This window comes from Diospyros lotus, chromosome 9 (assembly GCF_014633365.1).
Source record: "Diospyros lotus cultivar Yz01 chromosome 9, ASM1463336v1, whole genome shotgun sequence".
Lineage (NCBI taxonomy): Eukaryota > Viridiplantae > Streptophyta > Magnoliopsida > Ericales > Ebenaceae > Diospyros > Diospyros lotus.
Window position 1 is genome coordinate 11,197,800 of NC_068346.1, and position 12,903 is coordinate 11,210,702.

The 12,903-nt window shown below is 39.4% G+C and overlaps 1 protein-coding gene across 4 annotated transcripts; it reads right to left on the reverse strand.

The window, feature by feature from the left end:
- Positions 1 to 2,733: 2,733 nt before the first annotated feature.
- LOC127810453 (teosinte glume architecture 1-like) lies at positions 2,734 to 6,206 on the reverse strand. Of its 4 annotated transcripts, XM_052349959.1 has the most exons (5): positions 5,783 to 6,206; positions 4,358 to 4,683; positions 3,579 to 3,715; positions 3,321 to 3,497; positions 2,734 to 3,239 (listed from the first exon to the last, which is right to left on the reverse strand). In XM_052349959.1, exons 2-5 carry the CDS (start codon positions 4,639 to 4,641, stop codon positions 2,875 to 2,877), a joined length of 963 nt encoding a protein of 320 aa, XP_052205919.1. In that variant the 5' UTR covers positions 4,642 to 4,683; positions 5,783 to 6,206; the 3' UTR covers positions 2,734 to 2,874. The 4 variants fall into 4 exon arrangements, with proteins under 4 accessions (XP_052205919.1, XP_052205918.1, XP_052205916.1 ...); XM_052349958.1 differs by having other exon boundaries at positions 2,734 to 3,497; positions 4,358 to 4,678; XM_052349956.1 differs by having other exon boundaries at positions 2,734 to 3,497.
- Between the last annotated feature and the right edge of the window lie 6,697 nt (positions 6,207 to 12,903).

Sequence of the window (12,903 nt, forward strand, 5' to 3'; positions counted from 1 at the left end):
TGAGCCAAGCATGAATGAGTCGAATGTTGAATTGCTCACGAGTCAACTCATTTATAACCCTACTCGTAATTATCTTTTAAGTCATTGTTAATAATTATTGATGCGTCATTAATTGTAGCATCATTAGTGATGCTATCAAGTTTTGTCCCCCGTAAATTTGCAATGCGAATGGAATGGTTCCATTTGTCACTTCACAAATGAGGTTCGAAAGGGTCAAATTTGAGCTAATGGTCACAGAGATATGTCTTCCTTGCAAAACAATCAGGTTAGTACTACTTGATATGGTTTTGCCAAAAAGAATCTCTAATGCTTAAGCAGCAAGTCATAGCAAATTAAAGGGAAATTTGGTGATCAGAGAGAGACAATGAAAGCAGGAGAGTAATTAAACACAATGGAATACTTGTGAGTAAAGCCCCATTTATATATACATGTTGTGCCATCTAATTGACTTGCGCTCCGGCCCATTGTTGTTTTGGAGTTAAGATTGATCAAATTCTTTGGTTTGAGATGGAAGTGTGTATCATGGCCAAAGATGTGCCTCTCAACTAGCATATCAAGAACAGCTTCACAGGCGTAGTGGTTAGTACCAAAATCACGGGCTTTATCTACAAGAAGACTTTCCTTCTTGTCTGGTAGGCGGTCGGGCTCATTGTTGATGAGTAGATGGCTTGGTAGGATGTTTACATGTCCTTTATTGCATGTGGTGCTTATTTGGTCCACATACATATAGGAAGGTGGAATCTCAATGTCGTTTGGAGTGCACACTCCCGGTCCCTCGCTACCCCGAGTGCCACCCAGTTCGCAGGAGTTGTGTAGTCACATAAGCATTCCAAGAGTCATAAAAGCAAGAAGCAACTCACATTTTCCATCTCTATTTGTTTAGGCAATGAGGAGTTGGTTCTCTTGTTAATGCATAAAAGTAGTGAGAAAGAGATGGTGCTACCCTAAATCATGCCAAAAGAGAGCTTTGTTGTGAAGGTATGTTTTATACTATTTCCCTTCTCTGATCAGTGTGCTTCCTCTTGTTATTTTTGAACTTTCTATCCTTGACGTCATTCTATTTAAGTAGATTCATCAATGGGCTCCATAGGTTCAATGAGAACAAACATGACCACAGAAATAATTATGCACCAATGTTGGTCGGCATCCGTCGAGGAAGGTGTTTCGACGTCATGTGCCCTAGGTTATATTTAGTTTATATATGTATTTAGAAAAATTTATTCATAGAACATAATAATTTATATTTACAGAAGATATATTTTAGCTTATATAGTTGTAGTTTTGCAATTACAACATATTTTTATTATAATTAAAAAATAGAGAGAGCAGAGGGGCAAGAGAATTTAACAAAATAAGTGTTAATGTATCTTGTGAAACTTCAAATGTGGCCCATAGGTTGGGGGGCCATTTGGCAACCGTGGGCTGCTCCTTTGGGCGCCAATTGGCAACCACGTTCTGGAGGGCCAATTGGTAGCCACGTTTGGGCCAGCCCAAGTCTTTGGCTTTTGACTTTTGTCTTGTAGCCTACAGCCGTTCCTTTCCTTTTGCACGATTTCATCCAAGCCATTGCAGTCTCCTTTATCTTGTGCGATCTTAGCCATCCAGATGCACTATTTATCAGACGCCTCAAGATTGATGAGATGCGCGGAAGACGAAAGAAAAGAGGGGTGGCCGAGAGAGTTGTCATTTTAGGGTTTTCTTTCTCTCTCTTTCTGTAAATTCTGTACAGTTCGTCTTCTTTTTTGTGTTCTCTAATTTTTCAATCTAAGGTAAGCTCTTAATCTGTTAGTGATTCTGAGCATTTTTGTATAGAAAATCAGGGTTGTTTTTTGGTTTCAATTTTGCTGTAATCAGATTGAATATAACTAGTAGAGTGAGCTCTTCTCACCGAAGTTCAAGTAGACGTAGTCCCTGTTTGAGGTGAACTACTATAAATCGTGTGCCTCTTGTTTCATTTATACCTTTAATATTGTCTGTATCGTCTTTAGACTCTTGATCAGATTTGTTGTTTTCATTAGTGCTGATTTTGACGGTGTGTGTGTGGAGATTTGCTATCTCGGTTTGTTCATAACAATAAGGAAAATTTACACAATATATAAAGAGTGACCAAATAATTTACCCATTTCCCATTTTTATTTTGATAATTTTCATTTTTCAGCCACAAGAAAATAGGTAGAAAACCATCGGATGGAGAGAGAGAAAGAGAGGAGTTGTCATATTTTATACCACATTCTTTTGATTAGCACAATTCTCTTGCTTCTGATGTACAACAAAGACCAAACCTCGACATAAGCCCAAATATTGTTTCTGATGAATCTTTCACTTTCCGCTATCTTCCTTAGAGACGAGCATTCTCTTCCCTTTCTACTTCATGTTCTTCCTGTTTCAAATATTCTGCTACACCACACATTTTATTTTCATTCGAGAAACATTTTTGTTAATCACTACGACTAACTTTTATTGGTTCCCAAAATTGAGGTATTTTGCTCCAAGTTCTCTAATTTTTAATCGAGTTGAGGTCTGACTTTAGAATTAGAAAATAAATTTCCAGACTCCAGGCATACGGTATATAATTAAGACCAAATTAATGTTGTTTTTTAAGGATGGTGATGAACAGCCCAGTCGAATTTGTTGACTAGGTTGTCGGCCGACAGAGAGTGGGTGAAAACCCACTTCCTAATTTAATCATTATAGTACTTGTTCTAATTTAATACCAAGACCACAAACAAAGATAAAGAATGAGAATGCCCACCACAGAGAAAGCATCGAAAGTCATACTTGAACAAACACAGTTTGGGAAGGCCACATATTCTTTTGTATAAAAGTTTCCTCCAATACAGTGACCTCTAATTCAAAGCCACTTAAAACAAACAACTACAAATCCCATTCGAACGAGACTGTAGGGAATGGGCCAGCAGGAGTAGCAGTAGCAGCAGATGATCCATCAGGCGCATTTTGAAACATTCCCTGGTAATGGAGACCGGCATCATCGTCGTCGCCGACATGCAAGCCGAGCATAGAAACCACCGGCTTAGCATCCATTTCTTCCGGGAACCGGCTGAGGTCGCCGTACGCTGTGCTGTGGACCAAGGATTCGGCAGGAGGGATGGGACGGGGCGGCGCCACGTGGCTCAAATCAATCTCCCGACGTTCAGCCGGCGCTGATGACAGAAGAGAGAGAGCACAGTCAGAGTCGATGGCCCTATCCGAGAACAATTTCTGGCCGTAGCAGCAATTTCCTGTGGCAGAATTGGGATCGATAAGTGGTTGACACACTGAAGCTGCCTCGATGCCTAGCAGAAATTTTAACTGGTTTCCACCTTCATAACTGTGAGCCAAAGATCCCGAAAAATGGCCAGGTCCAACGAAGCTCAAGCTTCGCTGGCTGCTATAAGCTGCTGTAGTGTCATTCTCTGCTTTGGCAGCTCCCGGCCAAGCAGAGTTCATTATGGAGCTGGCGTGTAGTTGTGGACTGCTGAATGAGAGCAAAGTAGTACCTATGGCGAAAGAGATAACAATCGACTGTAGGGTCCGGTTTCTGAAAATAAGCTATATGACACAGATTACAGAACACAGACCTTGTTGATTAGAAAGAAACGTTCCAGTGTTTCTAGAGATGGATTCTGATTGAGGCTTCCTTCGGCGCCTGTTGTGGCCGTCTAAACGCTTCCTGCAGCTTCGCTTTCCTTCATCAAACTCTACCAGTGAATGAAACCTAATGAGCAGAGTGGAAGGTTCACGGTTATCATACCGAATGGTAATGGGTTCTTCAAAATCACATCTGTATTTGATGACTACCTGGAGGAAACTTGTAAATATTCAGTAGCACAGAGTTCGTCATTGATTCAAAAAACTAGTGAAAGATTGCAAGAGCAATTGATTGGTTCCCTTAGGACCATACATTTGAAGAAGAAGAAGAAGAAGAATTTAGTTTATTTGAACATTGAATTGACTCTTGGACTTAACAGAATAAAAATTGACAAATCCACCATGTAGAAACATAAACTTTTCCGTCTAAACACCATTTCCAATTAGAATACTCACTAGAAAATGAAATTTAGATTGTCCCTGTGTCTCAGCGATTCGATAAACTAGCTGTTCTAATAATTAAGAAGATTTAACACACTCGAACGAGTAGCTAGGTGCTTAATACAATAAGTAGAATCATATTGTCAATGTTACTTTTACAACTCAATTGATATTATGAATCTCGTGCTACTAATACTAAGCTGATAATGATGAATGAATAGGTAGGAGCTTAATACAATTAAGAACATCATCATCTAAACAGACAACAGGAACAAGGTAAAAATTGGCAACAGTTCTGCCTTTACTTGAAGAGATTGAGAATCGTTACCTGCTGCACTGTTGACAGAAGCGCTGCTCCCGGCCGCCGATGGTGACTCTAGGGGTCTTAGAATGAAGCTCACAGACCTTATGCCGCCGGTGATACTCCCTGCACTGACTGAGATCCGAATTGCACTCGTCAACCAAGCACGACACAACCCGGGTGCCATTACCGGGCGCCTTGGCCCTTTTCGATGGCCCGGACGACGATGACAACTCCATGAGAGACCCCTTCGGTTCTCCAACCCTGTTAATAGACCGTTCCAATGATCCACCACCCATCCTCCCAAGCATCAAGCCTACAGAGCAACTGGCTTTGCCTTGATCTCCTCTAAACTAAGGACACAACAAAGCAAATTTTGAGGATGCTTGCTTATATGTATAAGCCATAAACTAGGGCATGGATTGTCTTCATGTAAAAAGTTAAACCTAAATTAAGATGGCTCCTCGAATAGTAGGGTTATTCTCTTGTGAAGGAAACAAAATAGAAACAGTTAGCATAACGAAAAGAGAAATAAAAATTTGTCTAAGTTCTGCCAACAAAAAGGTTCCATGGGCTCCATTGGTTTGTGCATGGAGAATCGAAAACTTGTGTTCCCTAAACAAGGAACCTGAGGAACTTGGGAGAAAATGAAAATCCCCATTTTCTTCGTGTTTTTTTCCTTCATTGTCGTCCTCTCTTTTCTCGGGAAAATGTGTACTTGCCCACTATTTCTTATCTAATCACAAGTTCTAAACACAGACCAAATTTCCTAGAAGGAATTTTCAGCAAAAGATCGTCAGGCAACAGGGTCTACATTTGCCCTAAAATCCATACTTGCTTCTCACTTCAAAAAAATAAAAAGAAGAGTGATGAGTGAGTCGAAATTTTTCTTGTGACTGATGATGTATAGGAGAAATGGAAGGAAAAAAAAAAAAAATCGGCCCCCGTTTTGGCCAAAATATTCATTTTTCAGTTAAAAAAGGGTTAAATTTCAGTAGTTTTCCATGCTCGACCCAGATAAGTAGCTTGAAGCGGCTAGCACTGATAAATTCTTGGATTAACTTCAGGTAAAGGCAGTCAAAATGGTTGTTTTATATTGAATCTTAAAAGCTAAAAAAAACTACGTTAAAAAATGAGATTCACAAAAGCGGAAATCTCGTGTCTAGTGAGGTTAACCCAGAAAAGGGAAGAAAAACATCTCGAAACAGACTCCAAGTTGAATATTACCCCTTTTAAGGAAGCATTAACATAATTTAATTTCTCTATTCTTTCCCCCAAAAAGAAGATTTTCTATCATAACAGAAACCAAGAAAACTATGCCCAGGACGGTACCCAAAGCAGAAAAGAAGAGGAGGGTGTGAGAGAAAGCTGAAACCCAGACATGGGTATTCAATACGTACATACGAATATATATATATGTAATACAAAATAGATATAGATATAGATACATACCTGAGAGCGAGAGATGAAAGCGGAGAGTTGTAGTGAAAGCTGATCCAAGTGTGAGTTGGAGAAAGAAAAGAATAGCGGTAAGACGAGAGAAAAGAGGCAAAGTTACAGATAAGTACTGCCAAGAGATGGGGAGTGAGTTGAGCTTCTCAGCCGCTCATTCTCTGACAACAATTCCATTATACATCGGAAGAAAAGGAAGGGAGAAGATGCAAGAAAGAAAAAGGCCACGTTTTGCTGCCTATAATGGAAAAGCAATCTTATGTTAATATATATATATATAACATGTATGTATAGGCTGTGTCTCTTTGTGTGTGTGTGTGTGTGTGTGAGGGAGAGAGAGAGAGAGAGCTTGGTGGAGCAAATGGCTTTTATGGAGGGCGGGAGGCCATAGCTTTCCTCCCCAAGCGGGGATTCAGGATATATACTGGATAGTCTATAGCAAAAATCAATGATGAAAACAATATATATAGTAGCGTAAAATAAATTAATTTTATTCTTAAATAAGTATATATTTATCAGATATTATTTGCCTGATTTAAATATTTTTTAATAGATTGACAATAATTTTATTTTATTTTTAGATGCATGCCAAAAAATATAGAATATTTAAATTTTAAAAACAAATATATTTTATAGAGAAAATAAATGATAAAAGTTCATGGACAAATTGATTTTATTTATTTCGCTCAATTTTTTTTAAATTTTAAATTTTATTTAACTTAAATATTTTAAAATTAAGCAGAACATAACTTTGACCTTTTAAAAAACTGTCATAACTAATTTTAAAAGTTTAAAAATTAACTAAAAAATTAAAATTTAAGGGTTAAGATTATAAGAATGTACTAATAATTTAACCAAAATTCAAATTAAAAACAAAACAAAGACCCAAAAAGGAGTGGCAAAGAAAGAAAGGGACAGAGCGTTCGCAGAGCCGTCAGCTTTACTACGTGACAGAGAGCAAAGACGAGAGAGAGAGAGAGAGAGAGAGAGAGAAGTTGGGAGATTTAATTAATTGTTAATTATTGTGTTTAAACGCCTCTTCCGCTTCCAACTGGATTTCGTGTTTCCTTTTTGGGTTTTATACTGGGCTTTCATCATTTCGTAAGTACTCATCAATAATGAGGGAAAAGAATAAAAGGAAAGAATACTTTTTCTTTTTTCCCGATATTTAGTAAAAACTAAAGATGGTGAGGAGAGAACAGTGAAAAGAGACGAGGAGAGAGAGAGAGAGAGAGAGAGAGAGAGAGAAAACAGTAAACCCTATACGTATTTTTAAAGTTGCCGTTCTGTTCCTTGGTTTGTCGGGGCTGGAGACCCTAAACTGCACATCCCTCAACCTCCTACGTCCTTTCGCATGTTGCTTGCCTTGCCCCTTATTTTTCACGACAGATTATGGGCATGGTTGGAGGTTAATTAAAATCAAACCATATCGTCTTGGCTCCATTTTTTACCATCCTTTCTAAGGGTGGCTTTAAAGGGCAACAGCGACGGTTGTTGCTCAAGGACTGTGGCTTATTTTGTCGCCTTGTCCTATAATTGATCAGTTGGTAGAGGGTTATGTTAGCTAGAGCCTAGATGGCCTATGGAGAAGAACAATACTATGGCTAGGGGGTCACTCATATACACGCGGGCCCATGGTAGTCAGCATACTGCAAGAGGGACTGATAATTATGCATACGCGAGCCCACTGTAGCTCTGGAGGAAGCCTTATTTTGTGTACTGAAAGAGGGACTGATAATTATGCATACGCGAGCCCACTGTAGCTCTGGAGGAAGCCTTATTTTGTGTACTGCAAGAGGGACTGATAATTATGCATACGCGAGTCCACTGTAGCTCTGGAGGAAGCCTTATTTTGTGTTCTGTGTCAGAGTCTATCCCTTGGCAAAGGCACGTTGGGTCTCAATTATCCATCCCTAGTATTATTATTTTATATTAAAAAGTAAAAAAGTTTTTGTTTAACATAAAATATTTTACTTTAAACAAATTTAGCCGTAGACAAAATGAAAATTTGAGCTGAAGAGGTAGACGGCCGGAATAAAAATTATGTTTGGTTTTTTATTTTTGTTTTTAATTTTTTTTATAAAAAAACTTTTTAAAATTTTCAACACACAACAAACCTCGTAGTCACTTTCACTTTTCATATTCATCTAAACGGACGTCATGATCTAGTGACTCACTTTCACTTTTCATGTTCATCTAAACGAACGTCATGATCTAGTGATATGTCTAGCACCTAAGTCAATTAAGAATGATAGAAAGAATGAAAATAATTAAAAATAAAAAAAATTGATTATTCACTCTTTCCTGAAGTACAATTGCCCAACTTAAATAACAAAGGCCCACTCCAACCAAAATATAATAGAAATTGAGAGTAAAAATAGTAAAAAATAACAATACATAAAAACAAGAACTAAATAATCGAAATAAAGATAAGTAACATTAAAAAAAATAATTATGTTGGACCCAAAGTGCAGAATTTCCTTTAATAGCTTTGACTAAGTTTTGGCTCTTGTCCATAGCTACAACCCCATGTGAACAAGTGGCCATGCACTCCCATCATTCTTTGCCCTCCTTTAAAAATCACCTTGTCTCCAAGGGTGAAGTTAGGATAAGTATGGGAGAATCGCCATTTATTTTCCTATGTGGCATTCGAGGCCAAAGCCCCAACTTGTAATATTTCGGGAGTTCAGAGGAAAATAGTATATATCGAAGATAAGTAAGGAAGGAAATAACACCAGTTGGATACCTTTTACGTTGAATGTAGGTAAAGAATTCCCACGTTAAGCGTACTTAACCTGGGAAAATCCAAGGATGGGTGACCCCTGGGAAGTTCGCGTAGACCCATCAGGGTAAGTTGTTCCGATCCTTCCTATCGCTCGATCCGGGATGTTATACAACCCATTTCACTAGTATCTCTGTTCATGGACGGTACTTGCCCTTGCGGATGACCCGACCATCCAAGATAGTTTTTAGCTGAGGTAACACTACATCATCGGCTATAATTAGGGTCAAAGCATGGGACACGACCGAAATGGCGCCCTCACGCCTTTTAAGGAGACTAACATGGAAAACGTTATGGATGAGAGAGCCCACGAGCAACTCAAGCTAGTAAGCAACAGGTCCAATACACTCTAGTACTCAAAGAGGACCATAGAAATAGGGAGAAAGCTTGAGGGAACGACGAAAGGCCACTGACCGTTGCCGATACAATTGGAGTTTAAGATAGACGAAGTCACTAACAACGAACTCCAATTCTTTTATGGTATCGATATGCTTGGACCTTCATGCACAGTTATGTGCAAGAACCAAGTTGCAACGCAAGTCACGGAGTATCTCAATATGGTGACGGAAGAGCTTAACAACCGCTTGGACTTTGGTGGTACTGAGAACATAAGAGAGAAGACGATAAGGGGAAATACCAAACACAGCCTCAAATGGGAAAACTTTGGTTGCATAATGCTCAGAAGTATTGTAGTTGTATTCTGCCCAGGCTAGCCACTTAGTCCACCGTCGTGGTTGTTCACTCGTAAAGCACTGAAGATATTGCTCCAAGGTATGGTTAACCACCTCTGTATGACCATTGGTTTAGGGGTGGTAGCTGGAACTCATGTTAAGTGAGGTATCCTGAAGCTAAAACAAAGTTTTTCAGAAGGCACTAATAAAGATTTTATCACGATCACTCACTATAGAATAGGGCATACCATGCAACCGAATGATGTGATCAACAAAAACTCGAGCCACGTCAAAAGCCTTGTAAGGATGCTTTAAGGGAATGAAGTGTGCGTATTTGGAAAGGCGATCGACTACAACCATGATAACAATGTAACTGTGGAAAAAGGGCAAACCTTCAATAAAATCCATGTAGACATTGGACCAAATGCGATGGGGAATCAGCAAGGGTTTGAGATCAAAGCTTGCTTCAAGCGGTCAAAAGCTGCATCAACCTCCGAGGTCCATTTGAATCCCTCTTTCGACAATAGCCACGTAAATGGGGCTAAAACTCCACCAAAACCATTGATGAATTTTCTATAGTAATTGGCAAGCTCCAGAAATCCATGAACACTCTTAAGGGAAGTTAGAGTCAGCCAACTAGCAACAACTTGGGTTTTTGTAAGGTCCACCTATACTCTTTCATGGGAGATAACATGTCCCAAATAATCAACTTGTAATACACCAAAACAACACTTTGTTTTATTGGAAAATAATTGGTTAGTGAGCAAGACAGATAACACAGTGCATAGATGGTGGAGATGATCTGACCAATTAGTCTTATACACGAGGATATCATCAAAAAAAATCAAGATGGACTTACGAAGGTATGGTCGAAATAAATCATTCATCAACCCTTGAAAGGTAACGGGGCATTGGTGAGACCGAAGGGCATGACAACAAACTCGTAATGTCTTTCATGAGTACAAAAAGCAGTCTTGTGGATGTCGTCCTCATGAACCTGAATTTGATTGTACTCGGACTTGAGGTCTAACTTGGTGACATAGTGCACTCCAGAAAGTTCATCAAGAAGCTCATCAATAATTGGAATGGGGCATTTATCTTTCATTATGACAATGTTTAGAGCCTTGTAATGCACATGAAAACTCCAACTGCTGTCGGATTTTCAAATCAAAAGTACTGGTAAGGAGAATAGGATGTTGCTAGGTTGAACTAGGCCCAATTCTAAGAACTCTTCAACCATATGTTCAATCTCAGCTTTCTGGTAGTACGAGTACCAGTACGATCAGACACTAATTTGTTGTTGATATGGAAGTAAAAGAATACAGTGGTCATGGGTATGCTTAGGTGGTAGTCCTGTAAGCTATAAAAATACCTATTGGAACTCGGCAAGAAGTTTTTGTAGGTCGCTCGCCAAGTTCTATTCTTCTGTGGCTGAGGCAACTTGCAATATTTCGAAGAAAAGTCCCACACCTTCCAAATTTGTTAATTCCTTATCACTCAAGGCCATAGGTGGAGCCCGCCTCAATCCTTGAAAAATAAAGGTCATGTTCTCTCTTTGCAAAGTCATAGTATGCTCGCGCTAATTGGTCTGGATCGGCCCTAACTTTTCTAGCCATTGGACTCCAAGAACAGCTTAACACACAGTGACATGCAAGACATAAAAGTCAACACGTACAGGACAGGATGATTAATGAGAGACCCATACACTTGTCGGAACAATCAATCTTCTCCCTGTTAGCCACCATCACTTGTAATGGTTTGTTGCGCTCTACTGGTAACCCCAACCGCATCACCACATATTAGTTGATAAAATTGTGCGTGCTGCCTCCATCGATTAGTACAGTGATATTGCGATTTTACAGTGTCTAGCCACTCGAATGGTTTGGGGGTGAGTCATTCTATCCATCACGTGGAAGGAGATTTTTGAAGTTAGCTAGTCGGCCTTGATGCCTTCATCCGCTTTGGGCTCACTTAATGGTTCGGGGTCATTAATCATAAAGAGTTGTGGTCATTGACGACGGTGGTCAGGCACGAACTTCTCATCATAGTAAAAACAAAGTCCCTTGGCTCAACGTTCACGTGCTTCTTGACTAGTAATGTGCCTAAGGACTAGAAGAGTTTGTTGATTGGGTTTATTAGTAGGTGGGAGCCCAAGTATACTCACTGAAGTCTCCATCGTGGACTGCTGATAAGGTCTTATTGTTGGTGGACGAGACACAACCCAACCCTTCCTTTGTAGTTGGTTACGCTCCTCAATCAGTCGAGCACCTCTGATGGCATCAAATAGAGATCTGAAGGATCATGAACGAGGAAACAAAGCATGCAACGGAAGCGTTTTAAAGTCAAAACCGTTCCTCGTATTGATTAGAATCTAAGAGACTTACTTTTGCGGCGGATTACCGGACGGAATGGAGCGATGGGAGCTTCTTCGCGTGGTGGAGACGACGGCTGTCCTGCTAGCCTTCGGCTCCGTCGCATCAGAACTCAAACGCACCCTTTCGATCTTCCGGAGTATGACTCGAACTCGTGGCCTCTCTTCGGTGAAGAAGAATGAAAAACGACTTGGACGAAAAAACAACTAAAGAGAGATATATATAGGGAGAACCCTAGGGTTAAAACCCTAGTGGGCCAAACCCTAATGGGCCAAGATCTTTTAATTAATTTTCTAATTGGGTTAGCCCAATTAATTAATTAAAACCCTAATGAACTATTATTTTATTCTAGTCCAATTAATTATGGACCATTCTGAATAAAATAATTCTCTCTCAATGTAATTCATCCAACAAGCCAAATATATTAAAAAATACATGAGTTACATCGAGCTACCCCGGGGACCAAAAGATAAATTATTCACGGCTACTAAAATGACCAAAATATCCCTGCTACCTAGTAGCTATATTTTGTCATTCTAAGTGTTCCAACTATCACCATATGGTAACACTGACCCCACGAATAATTTTGCATATGCCATGTCTTTGACCTACTAGTGTAATGACGAAAATACCCCTCTGCGTAACACCCATCATTTAGAAAGGAATAATGTACTAACACCTTTCTAAATGACTTCTACCATCCTTAGATCACTAGTCCAATAATCCGTGACTACTCGAATGTACTTGCTTATCACTGGGAGCTACCCAGAAGCACACACTCTTAAGTCACGTTCCCAGGGCCCTGGATTATTCGATTATTCTTGGACAATCACAAGGGGGTGAATCACAGAAACTATCTTGTATTAGTCTGTCTTAGCTAATTAGAAACCATACTCCCAACTCAAAAGGATATTGATCTTTGATAGACCTCACCTACAATGAATCTAAGAATATAGCTCTAGGTTCACTAGACCACCAACTAACACTCAAGTATTAGAGTACTCGTCCACGTAGTAGCAGTGATAGACTAGCTCCATGATAATTAGTACTTTGTCATTAGTTTCTATCACAGGTCCACTCTACGCATTCCAAATGCGCTTGTACAATTAGAGTAAACGGACTGTTTACTGGCTAAGGCAAGCCATCCTCCATTAGGATCTATTGCACAATGATCTTATCATGATAAAATGCCCAGTTCTATCAAAAGATCAAGAGTAATATTTTCTTGCTTATTAAGTACTCATGATTCATGCCTAACTGTGAAGAACGACCCATCACATGAATCACTTACTTAAT